At 37.5% G+C, this 22,485-nt stretch overlaps 1 protein-coding gene across 1 annotated transcript; it reads right to left on the bottom strand.

Moving 5' to 3' along the window:
• Nucleotides 1-932: 932 nt before the first annotated feature.
• Nucleotides 933-22,476, bottom strand: LOC149043782 (uncharacterized). Its single transcript, XM_089210541.1, has 10 exons — nucleotides 21,652-22,476; nucleotides 16,579-16,655; nucleotides 9,848-9,909; nucleotides 9,238-9,299; nucleotides 6,922-7,581; nucleotides 6,616-6,750; nucleotides 6,154-6,261; nucleotides 5,134-5,256; nucleotides 4,411-4,521; nucleotides 933-3,336 (listed from the first exon to the last, which is right to left on the bottom strand). Exons 5-10 carry the CDS (start codon nucleotides 7,556-7,558, stop codon nucleotides 1,184-1,186), a joined length of 3,267 nt encoding a protein of 1,088 aa, XP_089066667.1. The 5' UTR covers nucleotides 7,559-7,581; nucleotides 9,238-9,299; nucleotides 9,848-9,909; nucleotides 16,579-16,655; nucleotides 21,652-22,476; the 3' UTR covers nucleotides 933-1,183.
• Between the last annotated feature and the right edge of the window lie 9 nt (nucleotides 22,477-22,485).

Below are 22,485 nucleotides of genomic sequence, written 5' to 3'. Positions count from 1 at the left end.
TGTCAGTGTCGCTGACGTTCGAGTTCCTGCAATGAAGTGACTACACTTAAAATAATTCAACGTCCAGCAGTGCGATATTTTTCCATATTTCTCTTCGAAATCCAAAAAATATTTATATGAAAATGTTCTACCTTTATGTACAATCCTCAAGCGCCTCCAGGCAGCCTAAAATTTCGAACTTGATGTTTCTCGCTAACCCTGTATACAGAGTACGAAGCCATCCAAGCGCTTAAAATTTCAATGACACGGCTGGACACGGTCCTCAAACAACTCCATATTTCTCTTTGAAGCATACTAATTTTTCATTGGAAAATATTCTACCTTCATTTACAATCCTCAAGCACTTCTAAAAAGTGAAAAAATGCCAACTCTCTCCGTTTCGCTGACCTTGTACACAGAGTACGAAGAGATCCAAGCGTGACACTAAGAAAATTTTCACCAGACACTACCGGACACGGTCTTCAAATAACTAAACGTCCGGCAGTATGTTATTTTTCCATATTTCTCTTTGAAAAATACCAGTTTCTATTGGAAGTATTTTGTCTTCAATTAGAATCCTCAAGCGCTTCTAGAAAGTGAAAAAATTTGAATATTGTCCTTTTCGCCGCCTCCTCACAGAGTACGAAGAGCTCCAGGCGTGACACTTAAAAAATTTTTTCTTAGGATTCTTCAAGACAAAGTTCAAAATACTGTAAGGAAACAGTGAAATAACGAACGGCGAATGTATTTACCGTAAAACTGTTGACTATATGTTCAGGATGGCTCTTGAGAAAGACGATTTTAGAAGGTTTTCAGTGATCTGGGAATTTCGTGTTACAGGAAATTGGGTCGCGGCGCGAGTTGCATCAAGGTCGGAAATGGGCCTTTAACTTGTAACTTGTAACTGTAGGATAAAAAGAGGCTCCGAAAACAACAGTGAAATAAACAAATTCTCCCAGAGTACCATTCTTTTTTATTATAATAGATTAAGTATGCATCATTACAAGAAGATTTCTTCTCCAGATTGCAGGAAAATGCGTTTCTGGGTGACTTTTCTTCTAAAAATTTCCCGGGGGAGCATGCCCCCGGACCCCCCTAGAGGTTCGGGCCTTCGGCCCTCACTTTTCAAAGGTACCTGCCTACTTTAAAGGCAGCGCCCTTTTACTTCAAAGTTGTTTAAGTCGTTAAAACTAAAAAAAATTGGTTAGCGACATGTAGCACCCGCATCACTAATATCATTGTTTCGCAAATACAAATTGGTTAGCGTCTTGTTCACTTTCATTGCCTCAGCAATACATGTAGCACCCGCAGCACTAATATCATTGGAAGACAAATCCAAATTGGTTAGCGTCTTGTTCACTTTCATTGCCTCAGCAATACATGTAGCACCCGCATCACTAATACGATTCCAAGACAAATCCAATTTGGTTAGCGTCTTGTTCACTTTCATTGCCTCAGCAACACATGTAGCACCCGCATCACTAATACCATTGTATCGCAAATCCAAATTGGTTAGCGTATTGTTCACTTTCATTGCCTCAGCAATACATGTAGCACCCGCATCACTAATACGATTCCAAGACAAATTCAAATTGGTTAGCGTCTTGTTCACTTTCATTGCCTCAGCAATACATGTAGCACCCGCATCACTAATACCACTGTTTGGCAAATCCAAATTGGTTAGCGTCTTGTTCACTTTCATTGCCTCAGCAATACATGTAGCACCCGCATCACTAATACGATTCCAAGACAAATTCAAATTGGTTAGCGTCTTGTTCACTTTCATTGCCTCAGCAACACATGTAGCACCCGCATCACTAATACCATTGTTTCGCAAATTCAAATTGGTTAGCGTCTTGTTCACTTTCATTGCCTCAGCAATACATGTAGCACCCGCATCACTAATACGATTCCAAGACAAATCCAAATTGGTCAGATTCAAATCAGTTCCAAACGACTTCGATAAATGCGAGTGAAAATCACTTTTTTCTCTTTTGCATTCGTTGATGGCCTCCAATACAATTTTTGTACCACGGCCTTTATTTTTGTTGACTTCATTTGTTAAACTGTTTATAAGAGCCACAACTTGTTCATCGCATTTCATGGCCAAAATTCCACATGAAAACAAAAGTATTTGTTTAAGTTCAACGAAATACCTTGGATCGAAAACTAGTTCTTCAGGTTTCATTTCCTTGTTTTGAATCTGAGAGCAAATGAAGAATGCTGCAAAGAATTCTTGAAAACTTTTATGTAAGAAGGCATAATGCAGTGTTTGTCTCAGTTTGCTGCCACCAGGCTGCACTGACAGAAATCCAAATTCAGTCAGGTCTTCTGCATGGTTTCTCACTTCACTTTCATTAAAATCCAACTTATCGTCAAGTAAACCATTCAACGCTACCTTTCCAAGGTGATTCAATTGCGGTTTGTAATGGTTTGTCAGGTCTTCGATCTTTTCTAGTAGTCCCTTCTTTTTTCTATGTCTTCTCAAAACACATTCAACCATATCCAAGTACAGTTGAGCTCTGCTTTCGGGGAGTTTGCCCTTAACCTCTTCGCATAAAAGGCAAAGAAGTGCTGTGTTTAGAGGATTGGCCGCTATTTCTCTCAGGTTTTTATCTCGCGACATCCGTTGCGAGAGCTTGGTGGCTAAATCCGTCCTTTCTTTAAAGTACTTGGTGACAAATTCTATCACATGCTTTTCAGTGAATCCTTCGATCTGAAGCAGCGCGTCACAACATTTTCTCACCTCTTTTCCAGCTTCTTGTCTTGCTGTTGCAACTATGTGGCATCTAGGGAGTTCTCTTCCTTCAATTAATTTGGAAAACATCGACAATTTCCCGGATGGTAACTCATCCAATCCATCCAATATCAATAAAATGCTGGACTGATTTTCACGAATAATCTGAAAAAATTGTTGTTTGACTTTTTCATCGATGCCTAAGGGCAGCAGCTGATCATCAATGGCTTCCCAAACGTCAGAGTGGATATCTCGACATTTCAGCAACAATACCAATTTTAATGCTGTTGAGCCGCATACCTGAGGTGCTTGCTGTTTTGTGGCCCAGTCGTAGGCGTACTTTTTACAATAGGTGCTTTTTCCCATACCAGGTTCTCCTTCAATCAACACCGTTCTCGGCGCTGAACACTCTTCATACGGGTCTAGTATTGACGACATGTCAACAAATACGTCAGTGATTTCTCCTCTCGTTTTCTTTCTTCTGATCACTTTGAGCCTTGTAAAAATACTTCCAAGAAAAAACTGAAACTCTTCACACCATGGAAATGGTGAAAGCCATCCCTCACGAGTCTTGTACAGCTGGCGAATTCTATTGATAAGTTCAGTTGGATCAAAAATACCTAGTAATAGCAAAATGAGTAAGAAATCTAATGAATGCAGCGTTGAAAATTATGATACCTCTCTGGTATTCGGCACTGAATTTAAATATGCGAATGAGTACGATACCGTTGCCAAAGAAATTACTAGCACTACGCAAAAAGGTTTTAGTGTATGATTCATGCTTACTGATTAAAAGCCATTTAGATTATGAATTCAGTTGAACCTCCTCTGTTTGTTCGGCTTTACCGGTGTCTAACAGTGAATTTCTGTTGTAAAATAAATTACACGGGAGATAGATATTCATATTATTGGAGCCATAATCTGAGCAAGGCTTTTTCGGGATATAGCGAGACTACGAACTAATAAATGAAAACCAAACAACGCCTTTCTGCCTTCTTTGTCACGCGGTTTCATCACAAATGTTGCAGAAAACTGGAGGCTCGCCGGCGATGAAGTGGAAGGTTTTGCCAACAGTCTTTTCCTCAGGAAATGTAAAATAACCACATACATCTTATTCTAAGCAATTTTACTCGAGACGATCCTCATTCAACTATTTTCCCATGTAGAATTGAATACTCCACAATATGAGCGAAGGAAGGGTTTAGTTACTTTATTCAGAAATATGCGGATCACATTTAATGCTGCTAGGTATTCGGCACTGAATTCAAATAAGTGAACGAGTTCGACACCATTGCCAAAGAAATTACTTGGACAATGACGAAAAGGTATCAATGTGTGATTCATGTTAATTTAATGACCAAAGGCCATTTAGCTTATAAATTCCGTCGAACCTGCTCAGTTAATTTCGAACATGGAGCCGAACTTAATGCCAATATTTTCGTCAAAACTGTACTTTATTTTTATATCGTTCTCCCTTCTAATAAAAATGTAATGTTTCCGGGCTAATTACGGGTGAAAGTTTGAATAATAAAAGGGAATGAAAGCAGACCACAGAGACTATTCCAGAGATTGTTTAAATTGAAAAACTGAATCTCTCTAAGATAGGATGATCTCTCTCTTACATACAGAACATTGTTAACTACGGCTAAATTTGCGGTTAAGCAGGATAACTTTTATTGTATAATTCAACTGACCTTCATTCTTACTTTCTCCCACAGGGGTTGCCAAAGTACACAGCTTTTCCTTCACTTCTTTAAGTTCATTGTCCATCTTTGCCATTTCGCTTCTCATTTTCTCAAGAGACCCTTTCGTGGAATAACATTGGAAATCTTTAGTCCGAGTGAGAGTCACTTTATTTATTAAAAGTTAACTAAATAGATCCTTTTCCCTTCCTTTGTGTTTTCTTTTTATTCTATACAACATTCTAAAAAACCTTTTGGCCCAGCTTCAGCGGTTTCTAATAGTGAAACCTAAGATATAAATATTGATATCATTGGAGCCGATAGTCTGAGAAAGATTTTTGTCAGTAAAAGCGACATTATAAGAACTAATTAATAAAAACCAAAGAACGCCTTTCCGCCCTCTCATTTCTCCTTAGGTCCTCAACAAAAGTAAAATAAGTATAAGACAATAACCTTCTCGGCTAAATATGTATGAGTACTGTCAGAAAACTATTCAACATCGAGAGGTAGCCTCACATCCATACCATCCCATTCATCCCACACATTACCAAGTATCTTCATTTGTAGCAAGAGCAGGTTAAAAGCCAAGGTGTGCTCTTACAACAATACATTACCTAAAAAAATGTTAAATTGTCTGACATCACGCGAATAATGTGGTCATGCTCAAAAGATGTGTTAACAGAATCCCTGTTGATAATTCAGTTTATGTGTGAGTAGCTCTTTCTAGTAACCAACCTTCATCTGTGCTTTTTTCCACTGTGGTCGTCAGGCTACTAAGCGTCTCTAAAATCTCCTTCATTTTAATATCTATCTTCTCAGTTGTGTCTCTGAAGTCGTGTCTCATCTTTTCTCGCGAATCTGGAAATGTAAGAAAGATAGGCGCAATTTCATAAGCACATTTACACCACAGATTCACGTTTAGGCGCAGACAAAACAATGGAACGTATGTCAATAACTAGTTGATTCCGAATAGATCAAACTCAATAAGACGCTTAGAAATTACAAAAATGCACTCCAGCAGTTATAAAAGAGTACTCACGAACAGAAAAAATATTGCCCATGAAAACAATGTGTACATTTGGGTTAATTCTTCATTTTTCACACACAACGCTAGAATAACGTTCCAAGTATGTGACTGGTTCCGTCCAAAATGAAAACATCATGAGTTGCCCAACACCGCGGTGATTCAAAGCTGGAGAAATCTAGAGACCCGCCTGCGATCAAGTGGGAGGTTTTGCCGACAGTCTTTTCCTCAGGAAATGTAAAATAACCACATACATCTTATTCTAACCTATTTTACTCAAGACGATCCACATTAAACTATTTTCCCATGTACAATTGAATACTCCATAATACGCCAGGAGGAAGGATTTGGTTTCATTCGGGAATATGCGGGTTACATCTAACGCTACTAGGAAGTTAGGTTCATTATAAGAAAGGTAATACTAAAATAAGACGATAAACTATCCCGCTTACGATGATACCTATGTATGAGGGCTGTCAAAACACCATCAAATCCGAGAGGTAGCCAGGGGCAAAATCTCAGATTCCGTGGCATCCCACACATTACATAGAATCTTCATGTAAAGCCAGTGCCAGTGGTGACTAGGGTGCTCTAAGACTAGTAAAGTATGCTGTGTTGGCCGACATCAAGCGATTACCGTCGTCATGCATATGAGCTGCGTTATGTACCCAAGAAAACAGTGTCACTCTTAATAATTTCTTTGCTGTGAGTAGCTCTCTCTACCAACTAACCTTGTGCGCTTTTTTCAGCTGAGGCCGTCAGACTACTCAGCTTCTCTTTCACCTCTTTCAATTCGATCTCTATCTTGTCAATTGTGTCTCTCGTGTTATCCAGCGAATCTGAAAATTTTGAAAGGTATGCACATTTTCATAAGCAAATTTATATCACCTATCTTGCCTACGATCATACATATGTGTGAGTGCTGTCAAAACACCATCATATCCGAGAGGTAGCCAGGGCAGAATATCCCACATTCGGTGGCATCCCACACATTATAGAGTATCTTCATGTATGACCAGTGTGAGTGGTGGCAGGGGGGTACCCTTAGATCAGTAAATTACCAAAGTATGCTGCGTTGGCCGACATCCAGCGATTACCGTCATCATGTACAAGAGCTGCGTCAGGTACTCAAAAAGACAGTGTCGCTCTTCAAAACTTTTGTTTTCAGTGGATAGCTCTTTCTACCAACTAACCTTCTTGTGTGCTTTTTTCAGCTGAGGCCGTCAGACTGGTAAGCTTTTCTTTCACCTCTTTCATATCAATCTCTATCTTGTCAGTTGTGTCTCTGAAGTTTCTCTCCATAATGCTTCTCATGTTTTCCAGCGAATCTGAAAATTTCAAAAAGTATGCGCATTTTTATAAGCAAATTTATATCACTGCTTCTCGTTTAGGTACAGATAAAACAATGATACCTATGTCAATATCTAGTCCATTCCGAAATATATACTTTTGTAGCCTTCTGATTCATCCACATTGGCAGTGGACAATGTTTTCCTTACCTTCAATTTCTTCAAGCTTGTCTTTGATGCTGTCGTCGTCTTTCTTCCATTGTTTCATCAGTTCACGATAATGCTCCTCGACATCTGGATCCATGCAGTCGTGCTCAAGATTGTCGATTTCAGCTCTAAAACGAGCTCCTCCCAGTCTCACCAAAGCCTCTCTTACTTCCTGCCAGTAAGCACTGAAACTACTGTCATCCACAGAGGCTTGAGAAGCATGGCCGTATACAGTGTTCCTGTAATACTTCACTCTGGCGATATCATCTGCAATGCTTATGTTTATAACTGGGGGAAGACGATCCCATCCATTGGCAGGAGGGCCCAAACCACAGATATTTCTAAGAAGCACCGTTAGAAGTGTGATGTCGAAGGTTGCAGAAGACACGAGTGAGTGAGAAGGGTACAACTTCCCCCATTGCGTGGGATTCAGCAATTTCTTCTTCCCTGTGTACAGTGATTGCAATGTGGCGTAATGCACTGAGGTACTTCCCAAAACTGTATGTAGAGTCGCTGGTGGATGTATTTTGTCAAAAGTGGACCGGAGCACCTGAGATCCAACATCCACTAGGAGGCGGCATAGTCTTGCATAGTTGGTAGTCTCTTTCGTAGACGCGAATGGCGATGAAGCCCCAGCCATGAACCTGACTTAACCAGGATGACCTGCAAACAAGGAATTGATATTAAGTTATATTAATCACACCCATCCGAAAAAAGAAACTCTCAATAGCGATGTGAGACCGAGAATGGTTTCAAATGGTAAGGTCATTTTGTAAATCTTTTGGAGCACGGAACATCAACGAAAGAATTTATCACCTATGTAATGAACATCACAATAACTTAATTTTGGTGGAAGGTTGATCAAAACCAGTAAAGTGGAGGGGGACAGGGGGCGGGAGCCCGGGAGAACAGGGGGGCAGGAGAGGGCGGGAGAGGGTGGAAAGAGGGAGAACAGGGGGCGGGAAGCGGGAGCAGAAATAAAGAAGGCAATAGTTTGTTATTTATTACTGGGTATTATTCAGTCAAAAACGCTTATCTAGCAAAGTTTTGAAATTTCCTATTAACATCCACCAAGGCTTAAAAGAAAATTTTGGAAGCAAGAAAACGTAAATTTGTACTCGGGCTGGAAAAACAGCATTTATTCAGGTGAATTTGGAAATCCCTTCAATTCGATTACGTCATAGGTCATGAACTGTAATAACTTTCATTGGGACCCAAGGGTCCCCCTGCCAAAACAAAGGCCAGCAAATGAACAATAATGTTAAGTTTTCGCACAGTTTGAAAGTTAAACCCAGGTTTCTGATCCTCTTGATTAACCTGAAGACAGAGCAAGACAATGAAGGGTGGGAGTCGGAAGGCAAAGGGGCACAAAACTACAGGAGGCGGGAGAACGTGGTACGGGAAGTGGGAGACTCTGACCCCCCCCCTGTCTGCCCCCACAGTAAAAATCAGTGCACATTTTACAGGTTGACCACCATGCAACACCTGCAGTTCCATGAGCAGACCCAAAACTGCACCAATACCACTACCATAAATATATTAACACTACGTCTGGTTGCCAATATTTGCATAGAATCACCATGGTAGCAGCTAATTACTGAAGGGTACCTTGGAGACCTTATATAAGGATCAACTTGGCAAAACCTATGATAGAGCGTTTGCATGAATGTACCAATTTCCCAAGACATGAAAACATGGGATAATAATTGCCAACCCATGTACTTTGTCAAGGATGGAACCAGCTCTCTGCATAAGATCTTCCACATTCCTATTTTAAGAGGGGAGCTTAAACTTTGATTTTATATAAATTAATAAGTCTTAAACAGTGAACCAATGACAACCAAATGACAACCAAAGCCAAAGAGATGTGATTTGCTCAGCATAAAATTAAGCCTCTCAAATGCTAATGTTCAAGTGCATCAACCACAAAATGATCAAAACAACCCATAGGTCATTGTGCAGATGAAGCACTCTACAAACCTAGCTCTACACAGTAATTACAACCAACTGTATATCAGAAGGACCACTAGAATTTCAGCAACTTTTTCTAAGAGTGTTTTCACATGTTTGTAGCCTAAAAAATCATAACCATTAATCACAAAATAATTAAATAGGTAATTAATATAATGCATAGTTCCTGACAAAACATTACTAGGCAAAATAATTATTACTCACATAGATATGTCTGAAATGAGAGCATGCAGAAGTTTTTATACAAACAGGACACAAGTACTCCCAGCAAATAATTATTAATAGAGATTGACAAAATGAAGCCAAGTTGCAAAACTGAGAGAAAAAAAGAGTAGTAATTCCTCCTACCTTGAATAGAGTTTCCTGGGTTCAAGAAAATAACCCTTGAATCAGGGACAATGTCAGAAAGTCTGAAAAAGAGAGGAACAGAACAACAATTACTGTATATCAGTTATGAAAGACAATGCATGGTGTTGCTACTGCTAATGTGCAGTTGTTGTTATGGTTTTTGTTATTAGTGTTTAGTCAAAAACACTGAAAACTTGGATGTGATAAATTTGAACAAAATAGGTATGCATGTAGCATTTATTTCTCTCAAGATAATTACCATAATTAAAGTCATGTAGTCATAATATCCATTAATGTCCAAACAGGACAAAATTATTCCCAGCAAATAAGTTATTAACCCTTTAACTCCTACATCAAATTTGTAATTCTCCTCACTCCCAACCATACAATTCTAATAATGTTGGTTCAGAGAATTTAGTATTGAATCAACTTATTATCCCCAAATTTATTTTTTTCTTTACTCTCATCACTTATCTGGTTGATAATGTGTTGATATTGTAAGGATAAATTCTGTCTTGGTCACTCATGGCAATTAAAGGGTAAACAAAGATTCAAAAAGTGAAGGCAAGTTTCAAAAATGAGAGAAAAAAAGAGCAGCAAGTCCTCCTACCTTGTATAGAGTTTCCTGGGTTCAAGAAAATAACCCTTGAATCAGCGATAAAGTCAGAAAGTCTGAAAAGGGAAGCAGCAGAACAATAGTTACTATATGTCAGTTATGAAAGACAATGACAGTCACAAATAAGGGCACTAACAGGTGCCCTAAGGTTATAAGTGGTGTTAATGGCCACATTATATAATTATATCAAAGTAATTTCATATTATCTGCTGAGTTGATAATATAAATTCGCTATTGTGGTGAGATTAAAAGCTGGCGATTCGTTTGTCAGCTTAATTGCTCTGACAAAGGGCTAACACTCAAAATGTCATCTTTTTAAACCTTATGAACTCAGTTGATAATACTAAATTATCCTGGTATAGTCTCCCACCGCGGCAGCACCACAGTTTCTTTAGAAACTTACCCCCTTTATTCATTTATAATTATCAAAAGTCAACTAGAATTAAGAAAAAAACAACAACAACAAAAACCACCATGATTCACAAAGGCTGACCAAATGTGACCCTCCATACGATTTCAGGGACAAAGGTGAAGACACACACGCAACACACCAACACATCGTGCAGAATTCCCATTGTTCCGCGACATTTACTAACAGAAGCCAAAAATAAATAGATCTGTAATATTAGCAGCAAACTGTACTCTGGAGAGCTTTGATTAGTCATAAATTACGTGGGCTTTCCTCCTCAGGGAATATCACTCTAGCTCTTTAACTGTTCAAGCAGAGCTAAGAGACAATAGCTTAATAGAAAGTTATTGTTAATGCTGTTTTTAGAAAAAATGATCCATTCGTGCTTGTGTTACATGCTGGACGAGCGTTCAATTTTGAAACCTTCCGTTACATATTCATCTCTTTCTACACCTTACTCAATAAACACTTCGGTTCTACTATTAACTATACATAGGATTCTATTTTTAGTCGGGCGACCGACCATAGGTTTACCCTCGGGTTTCTCCACAAAGCACAGTCACGTGCAATGGCGAATACCGCAGACACGTAATGGAGGCGCAACCTTCTTTCCACTATGTCGAACATGGCGGATTTGTCGAATATCTTAGCGAATGGTGTCATCTTTTCTACGCTCAAGCATACAGACTCACACATCGTTCGCGGTAGACCCACTCTAAAGGATGGTTTGTGTAAGGAGCGTATATTTCGAAACGGGTCGTTCCGCGAACTTAAAATAGCAAAAGAATCAAAGGATTTAGCGAAGGTCTCACTAGAATCAAACCAGAAATCAAATAAGTTATCAGAGAACAGAAAATGTGGACAGAGTGACCAAAGAACATTTGCTGATTAAGACAAGGTGCAGCGTTATATCCGCAAGCGGATATGAACCCCCGGTCCAGATCCGCTGGCGGATATGGACCCCCCTCCGCGGATTTGGACCCCTTAACAAAACTGAGTGAAAACATCATCCTTAATGTTCTAATAAAAATGGATGATACTTTACGTTCCAGAGCGTACTAAAGTATGTTTTCAATTCAAAACATGCGTATCGTTAATGCATACGAACTGGCATCCCGTCAGATGTTTCTTTTGACCAAGGGAAAATGGGCAAGAATTTAGTTTGATGTCTGGAGAGAGGTCGTTTTTTAACCTTTTCCGCGATAGTCGAACACCGTTAGATTCAATAAGAAACAAACTTGTGACACTAATTTATTTTGTCATTGTTCAATGCCCGAGTGTTGGGACGACATGTTACAGTGCGAGGGATTTAAGACTGCCTCGGAGGACGAGTGGCTTTGTATTGTCCGCAGATTGCCAGACTCTAGACGTCTTCGAAATTGTTAAAGTGTTATTTCGGATCCTTCAACAGTTAATAATCGTTAAAATTAGAAAATAAGATTGAGTTCGATGTAATAGTCTCCACTTTTGTTAAGACGTTGGCATTAACGTTGATTTGCATCTGAAAATAAGTTGAGAGTTCCAATAGTTCAGAATAGAAACATTTTTACTTATTATAGGCTTTACGAAAGACTTGTAATACGAGTAGTTTCTTCGTTCTTGTTCAAAAACTGTTTAATGTTATTATTTTAGAAAATTAGACTGAGTTATTTCTGTGACTGGACGCAATAGTCTCCACTATTGTTATAACGTTTCGTAACAATGTTGATTCTCATCAGAAGAAGCAAAGATTTATTGCAACAATTTCAATAGTTCGAATGCAGTAGTTTGTTCACATCTAATTCTTGCGTATACTGTTCGACTCGATATAATGAATGCGATAGAATTGGAACGAAATGGCTGTTGTTGTTTTTTTTACCTTCATTGAGGAAATGTTGTGTTGTGATTGAAAAGAACGTCGACAAAAAAGCTTGCAAATGGAATTAGTTACCAAATATGATACAAAGGATGCTTAAAAGGAAAGTTTGGTAGGGGGTCCAAATCTGCGAAGGGGGGTCCATATCCGCTAGCGGATTTGGACCGGGGGGGTTCCGAGATTCTCTATGCAAATCTTCACAATGGGGAATCTTTGAAAGCGGGAATCTTTAAAAACGTAACAATTTTTTTGGCAGATGGCAGTGTCACTCCATTATCATTTCTTTTATCAGCCTGAAAGGTAAGTCAGTCATCAGCCTTGTAAGCAATCATGATTGAATATTCTGATCTACATCGTTTTCCGGTATTATCTTCAGGGTTCAAAATAACAGCCGGTTGCCGTTTTAAAAGCTTTCTGGAAACGTAAACAAGTAGAAAGTTTCGAAATTTGAAACGTGCTACAGGGAGTATTTTTGTTTACAGTATTCAACTTTTACGTATTTGTTCAAGCGTGAAACATGCAAGTTTGTGTCCATACCGTCAATTTACCGTGTTTATGTTTCTGCACGTACATACTACTTTTAATCAAGATTTATTTTCCGCCAAATCCTGGTTAATGTAATGTTTAAAAAACGAGCAGGAGTGTATCAACTGATCTTGAATTCGAAGTTTCAGATGATGTATTGTCTAATATGCCTTTACCAGATTACTGTACTAATGGAATAGAGAATTTTTCCAGATGTGTATTTCACAACTGTACTATTAATTTGGTGCAAAAGTAAATTTACTGTGTGAAATTTGTTGAAAGAACATTAAATATGTTCCCACCATTTGTTGTGTCAGTTTCTGTGTTGATAATTAATTAATATTCATAAGTCACGTGCAGTGTCTTTATATCTGATAAAACACCACATACTAATAAGGATGAGGTTTATCGATATAAAGTCACTGCACGTGATGTATTATCTACCATTTGATAGGTTAATGGGCTTATGAATTATTAATGAGTTTTTGAAGTAAAATTAAAGTTCTGCTACCAAATGCATGAATTAAAGCGAAAACTGATTTCACACGGAAAGTAGTTTTTCAAACTAGATGTTTTTATCGTTAAATTTTGTTTGGTGTTCTTGAAGATTATTATCTGCTGAAAGTCATTTTTCATGATCATCTGAGTAGAACCACAGCAAGATAACTTCACATGAGTTTGCATATTCTAAACTCAAAGATGAATCCTTGAAGTGGTTCATCTGCAATCCATTTCTACATTTTAGTTGATTATGTTCTCTCTTATATTTTTCCATCTCTGATAAGGATCAGTTGGCGCGGCATTTTTAAAAATCTTTCTGACAATGCTTTCTAAATATAATTCGGCTGACTGTCAACAAAATACGTTGATTGTTATGTATCCAAATCCAAAACATTTAGGGTAACTGAAAAAAAAACAACGAAGCGTAACGATAAATTAAGAGTTAGAGAAGAAGACTTTTGCTTGAAAAACAACTCTCTTTTGCAATATACAAGGATTGCTTAAAGATTGAAAAATGCAAAGTTTTACTTTCAGTTTCGTTTGCATAACCTCCTCAAAACTAATTACGGTTTCCTGCATTAGCACGGTGCTGTCGCTAATGTGGATAACAGGAAAGCTGTTGAAAAAATTTCCTCGCCACTGTAGAGTAAAGCAGAAATATTTTGAAGCATGCAATCAGTATGTAACCAAAAGCTTCCTGATTTGATCAAATATCAGTCGCGAAAGTCTGCTAATTAAATAATCACAAAGCCATTCATGGCTGACTGACTTACAAACTTTCCAAAACTTTTACTTGTTGCGAAATGATTTAAAGACATCCAATAACAATAAAAGAGAGTCAAATGATTAGATTTCTATAGCTAAGAGAGGAATTTTGTTTGACCGTATAGTTAACACATAAACGATTTCACTTGCTAAAAACAAGTTAAACTTTTACTGATGCAATGATGTCAAAAGAAACAACTTTGCAGGAAAGTTGAATACGAAAATTCAATGCAGTTGAATCAAAACGTAATTACCTCTCAAATTTTTCTTCCAGCTTCGTGTCAAATGAACTGAAAGTGATAACAAACTTAGAAAATCAGAGCGAGGCCGGTTGATGACAGATCGAGACAGGAACTACCAAATTAATGGCAGCCAAGAGGAAATTTCTTCTGTACATCAACACATTATCAGAACAAACATACGCTCATTAGTCCGATCGAATCAGAGACACAAAACTTTACTTTTGCCTCTTGGAAGTGCTCAATAATAGTCGTATGAGGCTAATTCGATCTCAATTAATCTCTGGTTGCAATTGATGTTCGTACAATAAACAAGCTTAAATTAAATGCACCGTATGATCATAGTGGAATAAAACTCCAGTTTTAATTTGGACGATTACAGAACGAAGTAAAACAGTTCTAGAAAGTGTAATTTAAGGCTCGGATAATGAGTTAAATTTCCTCACTTTTTCATATACCAGAGCCAGAGTGTACCAAAGTATCATCGTACGTAAACATGATCCAAGACTACACAACAACATACCGTAAATCAGTCCTTGTCGCACCCACAAGTCACGCATGCATGCATTCATAAGCGATTTCCATAATAAAAGATTCACAGCATCTCGAAAACAATTTCAGGAACATTCACGGCTGATGTTTTCTCGCAAATTTGTCCACGATTTTTTACTCTTAGATGAAACTTTATATAAAACAATTTGATTAGGAGCTCGAGATTTCTATTGCGTGATAGTTCAACGGTCGGTGCATAACAGTGAGAATAAACAAAAAGATATCAATTTGCATCTTACCGAGTTAACTCTGTTGTATTAAAAATTAAAGTCCTACTACCAAACGCATGACTTGAAGCAAACCTGATTTCACAGGGAAAGTAGCCGTTTCTCACGAAAGGATCCTGTTTTTCAAACTAGATGTTTTTATCCTCAAATTTTGTTTGGTATTCTAGAAAGATTATTATCGGCTGCAAGTCATCTTTCATGATCATCTAGGCAGAACCGCAGAAAAATAGCTTCACAGGAGTTTGCATATTAATTATCAGGGATGAATCCTTGAAGTACTTCATCTGCAGTCCATGTCTATATTTTAGTTGATTATTTTCTCCCTTATATTTATCCATCTCTGTTAATTTTCTTTGTTGTATGCTCCAAGTTTGGAATCATTTGGCGCGGCAATATTTTAAAACTATGTGACAATGCTTTTTAAATATAATTCGGCTGATTGCCCACAAATTGCGTAGTTTGTTATGTACCCAGAAGCAAAACATTAAAAGTAACTGACAAAGACTACGAAGCCTAACGATAAATCAAGAGTAAGAGAAGAAAACCTTTGCTTGAAAAGCAAGTCTCTTTTACATTATATAAAGATTGCGTAGAAGATTGAGAAATGCGAAGTTTTACTTTTAGTTTCGTTTGCGTAACCTCCTCAAAACTAATTACGATTTCCTGCATTAGCATGGTGCTGTCGCTAATGTAGATCAGAGGAGAGGCGTTAAGAAAATTTGGTCGCCACTGTCAAAGTGAAAAGAGCTTGTAGAAGCATGCAATCAGTATGTAAGAAAAAGCTTCCTGACTTTATCACGTATCAGTCGCAAAAGTCAGTTCAATAACCGCAAAGCCATTCATGGCTGACTGACTTACAAACTTTCCAAACCTTTTTCTTCTTGCAACACGATTCAAAGACATCCAGTACAAATAAAAAAGACTCAAATGATTTGAGTCCTGTGGCGAAGACAGGAATTTGTTTAACCATAGCAGTAACACATAAACGACAATTAAACAATTAAAGTGTTAATCTCAAAACAAACAACTTTGCAGGGAAGTTGAAGACGAAAACTTCAATCCAGTCGTGTTCACGATCAAAACGCAAATACCTCTCAAATTTTTCTTCTAGCTTTGTTTCAAATGAAATATAAGTGTTTTTTTATGAACTACTCAATAAACTTTAAATTAATGACAAACTTAGAGACTCGGAGCGAGGCCAGTCGACGACAGATCGAGACAGGAACGGCCAATGTAAAAGCAGCAACGAAGAAAAATTTCTTCTATATATGAACCCGTTTTCAGAAAAAATACGTCCATTAGTCCGATCGAATCAGAGAAACAAAACTTTTTACTTTTGCCTCTTTAAAGTGCTCCATAATGGTCGAAAGAGGCTAAATCAATTTCAAAATTTCACTGGTTGCAGGTGATGATCACATAATAAACAAGCTTTCAATGTACAATATGATCGTAAGCGTATAAAACTCCAGCTTTAGTGACAATGACAGCATTAAGTAAAGTAGCTATAAAAGGTGTAATTTAAGGCTCGGATGATAAGTTAAGTTTCCAAGGTATAATGTCACTTGCAAATCTTTGCAAGAATGTTAGTAACCATGGACGCGGAGCAAGGAAAACATCACAGACAAAAGTAATGATATCCAATAAAGAAATACCTGAGTCAGATCTCCATGCCTCCTTTTTTAGAATTCTTTCCTTCTTCTTTCTTTATGTTTGGGTTCTTCCTAAAAAGCTGGAGCATAACAGCGAGAATAAATAAAAAAGTAACAATTTGCATCTCACCGAGTAAACTCTGTTGTATGAACAATTAAAGTCCTACTACCAAACGCATGACTTAAAGCGGAAACTGATTTCACAGGGAAAGTAGTCGTTTCTCATGATATTTTTATCGTTAAGTTTTGTTTGGTATCCAAGAAGATTAGTATCTGCTGGAGGTAATTTTTTGTGATCACCTGGGCAGAATCACTCAAAGTAAGAGAAAAAATAGATTCACGGTTTTTGCATCATCAAAACTCTAGCATGATTGCCGACAAGAGGCGTTTTCTATCATGTACCCAAAAGCAAAACATTTAAGGTAACCTACGAAGACTACGAAATCTACGACGAATCAGGAGTTAGAGAAGAAATCTTTTGCTTGAAAAGGAAGTCTTAACTGTCATATACAAAGATTGCGTAGAAAATCGAGAAATGCAAAGTTTTACTTTTAATTTCGTTTGCATAACCTCCTCAAAACTAATTACGGTTTCCTGCATTAGCATGGAGCTGTCGCTAATGTAGATCACAGGACAGCCGTTAAGAAACTTTTCTCGCCACTGCAAGTGTAAAACAGAGCTATTTCGAAGCATGTAATCAGTATATAAGCAAAAGCTTCCTGATTTTATCAAATATCAGTCGCGAAAGACAGCCGGCTAAATAGGCACAAAGCCATTCATGGCTGACGGACTTACAAACTTTCCAAAACTTTTTCTTGTTGTGAAACGATTCAAAGATATCCAAAAAGAATAAGAAAGACTCAAATGATTAGAGTCCTATAGCTAAGAAAGGAATTATGTTTGACCTTAAAGGTAAGACATAAACGTTTTTACCTGCTGAAAACAAATTTAAACTTTTACTAGTGTAATAATCTCAAAACAGAGAACTTTGCGGGGAAGTTGAATACGAAAACTTCAATCCAGTTGTGTTCACGATCAGAACGCAAATACCTCTCACATTTCTCTTCCAGCTTTGTTTCAAATGAGCTGTAAGAGGTTTTATGAACTACTCAGTCAACTTGAAAGTAATGACAAACTTAGAGACTCAGAGCGAAGCCAGTTGACGATAGATCGAGACAGGAACTGCTAAATTAATGGCACTCACGAGGAAATTTCTTCTGTATATGAACACATTTTCCCAACAAACACACGTTCATTAGTCCGATTGAATCAGAGAGACAAAATTTTGCTTTTACCTCTTCGAAGTGCTCTATAATAGTCGTGTGAGACCAATTCAATCTCAATTAATCAGCGGTTGCAATTGCTGATTGTACAATAAACAAGCTTAAATTAAATGTACAGTATGATCATAAGCGTATAAAATTCCACTTTAAGTTGGTTGATAACAGAACTGAGTACAACAGCTATACAAGGTGTAATTTAAGGCTCGACTGACAAATCAAGTTTTCTTACAATTCATTTACCCAGAGCAAGCCCAGTTGGCGAAAGATGGAGACAGGAACTGCCAAATTAATGGCAGCCACGAGGAAATTTCGTCTGTATACGAACACATTCTCAGAACAAACATACTCTCATTGGTTCAATCGAATCAGAGAGACGAAACTTTACTTTTACCTTTTGGAAGTGCTCTGTAAGTGAGTCGTATAGGGCTTATTCGATCTCAATTAATTATTGGTTGCAATTGATGATCGTACAATAAACAAGCTTAGGTTAAATATGCAATAGCATAATAGTCATCTAAAACTCCAGTTTTAAGTTGGACGATGACAGAGCGAAGTAAAATAGTTATAGAAAGTGTAATTTAAGGCTCGGATAATAGGTTAAGCTTCTCACTTTTTCATTTACCAGAGCCAGAGTCTACCAAAGTATCATCGCAACGTAGAAATGATCCAAGACTACGCAACAACATATCCTGAATTAGTTCGTGTCGCACCCACAAGTCACGCATGCATGCATTTATAAGTAACTTCCATAATAATAGATTCACAACATCTCGAAAACATTTTCAGAAACATTCACGGCTGATTTTTTTGCGCAAGTTTGTCCAAGGCGTAGTGTCTCTTGCAAATCTTCGCACAGGTGTAAGCAACCTTGGACGCGGAACAAAGAAAAAGTATGAACATCACAGACGACCCTAATTATGTCTAATGATGAAATACCCGAGTCAGATCTCTATGTCTCCTTTATAATTCTTCTTTCTTCTTTTTTATTCGTTTGAGTTCTTCCTAAATACCTTTTTGACTCTTAGATGTAACTCTCTTTGAAACAGTTAGAGTAGACCCTCGGGATTTCTATCGTGTGATAGTTCAACGATCGGGGCATAACAGTGAGAATAAATAAAACAAAAACGATTTGCGTCTTACCGAGTAACTCTGCTGTGTGTAAAATTAAAGTTCTACTACAAAACGCATGACTTAAAGCAAAACTGATTTCACACGGAAAGCAGTTTTTCAAACTAGATGTTTTTATCGTTAAATTTTGTTTGGTATTCTAAAAGATGATTATCTGCTGAAAGTCAATTTTCATGATCATCTGAGCAGAACCACAGCAAAATAACATCACATGAGTTTGCATATTCTAAACTCAAAGATGAATCCTTGAAGTGGTTCATCTGCAATCCATGTCTACATTTTAGTTGATTATTTTCTCTCTTATATTTTTCCATCTCTGATAAGGATGAGTTGGCGACGCATTTTTGTAAATCTTTGTAACAATACTATCTAAATATAATTCGGCTTATTGCCCACAAAATGCGTTGATTGTTATATATCCAAAAGCAAAACATTTAAGGTTACTGACGAGGACTACGAAGTCTTACTATAAATCAAGAGTTAGAGAAGAAGACTTTTGCTTGAAAAACAACTCTCTTTTGCAATATACAAGGATTGCATAAAAGATTGAGAAATGTAAAGTTTTACTTTCAGTTTCGTTTGCATAATCTCTTCAAAACTAATTACGGTTTCCTGCATTAAAATGGTGCTGTCGCTAATTTGGATCGCAGGAAAGCCGTTAAAAAAATTTTCTCGCCACTGTAAAAGTAAAACAGAGATATTTTGAAGCATGCAATCAGTATATAGGCAAGAGCTTCCTGATTTTATCAAATATCAGTCGCGAAAGTCTGCTAATTAAATAATCAAAAAGTCATTCAGGGCTGACTAACTTTCCAAAACTTTTACTTGTTGCGAAATGATTCAAAGACATCCAATAACAATAAAAAAGACTCAAATTATTAGATTCCTATAGCTAAGAAAGGAATTTTGTTTGACCGTAAAGGTGACACACAAATGATTTCACTTGCTGTAAACAAAGTTAAACTTTTGCTGATGTAATAATCTCAAAAGAAACAACTTTGGGGTAAAGTTGAATACGAAAACTTCAATCCAGTTGAATTCACGATCAAAACGCAATTACCTCTCAAATTTTTCTTCCAGCTTTGTGCCAAATTAACTGAAAGTGATAACAAACTTAGAGCCTCAGAACGAGGCCGGTTGAAAACAGATCGAGACAGGAACGGCCAAATTAATGGCAGCCAAGAGGAAATTTCTTCTGTATATCAACACATTATCAGAACAAACATACGCTCAGTAGTTCGATCGAATCGGAGACAAAATTTTACTTTTGCCTCTTGGAAGTGCGCAATAATAGTCGTATGAGGCTAATTCAATCTCGATTAATCTCTGGTTGCAACTGATGTTCGTACAATAAACAAGCTTAAATAAATGTACAGTATGATCATAAGGGAATAAAGCTCTAGTGTTAAGTCGGGCGATTACAGAACGAAGTAAAACAGTTATAGAAGGTGTATTTTAAGGCTCGAATAATAACCTAATTTTTCTCACTTTTTCATTTAACAGAGCCAGAGTCTACCCAATTTCTCTTGCAAATCTTCGCAAGGGTGTAAGCTTCCTTAGACGCGAAGCATAGAAAACATTACAGACAACAGTCATGATATCTAATGATGAAATACCCAAGTCAGATCTCCAAGCCTCCTCTCTTTGCTTGGAAAGCAAGTCTCTTTTACAATATTTAAAGATTGCGTAGGAGATTGAGAAATGCAAAGTTTTACTTTCAGTTTCGTTAGCATAACCTCCTTAGAAAACTAGTTACGGTTTCCTGCATTGACATGGAGCTGTCTTTAATGTAGATCACGGGAGAGCCGTTAAGAAAATTTTTTGGCCACTGTCAAAGTAAAAAAATAGCTTTGTCGAAAGACGTTATCAGCATTTAGGCAAAACCTTCCTGACTTCATCAAATATCAGTCGCAAAACTTAGTTCAATAAACGCAAAGCCATTCATGGCTGACTGACTTACAAACTTTCCAAAACTTTTTCTTGTCGCAACATGATTCAAAAACATCCAATACGAATAAAAAGACTTAAATGATTAGAGTCCTAAAGCTAAGAAAGGAATTATGTTTGACCGTAACGGTAACACATAAATGATTTCACATGTTGAAAACAAAGTTTAAAAAGTTTTACTACTGTAATACTCTCCAAACAAACAACTTTGCGGAAAGTTGAAAAGGAAACCTTTAATCAGAACTTGAATGCCTCCAAAATTCCTGGTTCACACTTTTCGTGAATGAACTTTGAAAGTTCGTTCAGAACAAATCAGTTTGAAAGTGATCACAAAACTGAGAGCCAACCTGTTTCCTGTTTGTTGATCAGTCGACAATGGATCGAGACAGGAACGGCCGAAGTTAACGTTAGCCACGAAGATATTTTTCTGTATGTGCATGTACACATTTTCAAAGCAAGCATCTGTTATTCTTCCAGACAAATCAAAGAGATCAAATGTTATTTTTCCTTTTCTACGTGCTCTATAATGGTCGTACACGGCTGTTTCAACCTCAGAATATCACTGGTTGATAATCGCATAATAACTCGGTAAGCTTTAAATTTACAGTATGATTATAAGAGTATTGAACTCCAGCTTAAGTTTAACAATGACAGAACCAAGTAAAATACCGATAAAATGTTTCATTCAAGGCTCGAATATTAAAAAAAGTTTTCTCACCTTTCATCTACCAGAGCCACTGTGTACCAAAGTATAGTCGCAAGGTGGAAATGCTCTCTGACAACAACGTACCGCGAGTTAGTTTATGTAGCACTCACAAGTCACGCATGAATGCCATCATAAGCAATTTCCATGGTAAAAGATACACAACATTTCGAAAGAATTTTCTGGAACATTCACAGCTGATGTTTTTCCGCGAACTTGAACAAGCTACTATTTGTTTTGTAAATCACTCCGAGCGAGTTGTTCTCCGGGGGGTGAGAAATTTCATTCTGTTTTTTAAAACGCCAGAGTTCAGAATTCATGGGTGTAAAAGCGGACTTGCTGATTGTTGCGAAGGCACGAATAAATGATGGTTTTTGCTAAATCGGTTGGAATCTTGACCGATATAAATTGGCGAGGCCATTATTATGGCTAGACAATCCTCCCTGGTCATCGAAAGATGATAAACTTAGGTAGAAGAAACGCATTTATTCGAAGTAGTCAGCTTCCAACCTAAAAGCGGTCCTTAACCTCATCACATTGACGATATTCACGTAAAACACGGCAAACGCTGCCAACATGAGGCGGACAAAGTTGATAAGGTGAATTGTTTGGAATTTAATTGACACAGAGCCACGGAATTGTAAAATAGGTATTTAGCAATATGAATCCAATCAACGGGAAACTCTTATTCGAACGTACCCGATGCCCATCTGATTGCCCTTTGATTCAGAGACATCAATTTTGTCGAAGTTCTCGTTGGGCTGAAAGCAAAACTTGGAATCCAAACATTGCCCCAAGCAATTGCAAAACTCACCAAAATTTGCATGTCAAACTTGATCCAAAAATAGA

The sequence above is a fragment of the Pocillopora damicornis genome, chromosome 6, assembly GCF_964200805.1.
Source record: "Pocillopora damicornis chromosome 6, jaPocDami1.2, whole genome shotgun sequence".
In the NCBI taxonomy this organism is placed as follows: domain Eukaryota; kingdom Metazoa; phylum Cnidaria; class Anthozoa; order Scleractinia; family Pocilloporidae; genus Pocillopora; species Pocillopora damicornis.
Note: the sequence above shows the minus strand (reverse complement) of the source record. Positions and strands in the feature narration are given on the sequence as shown.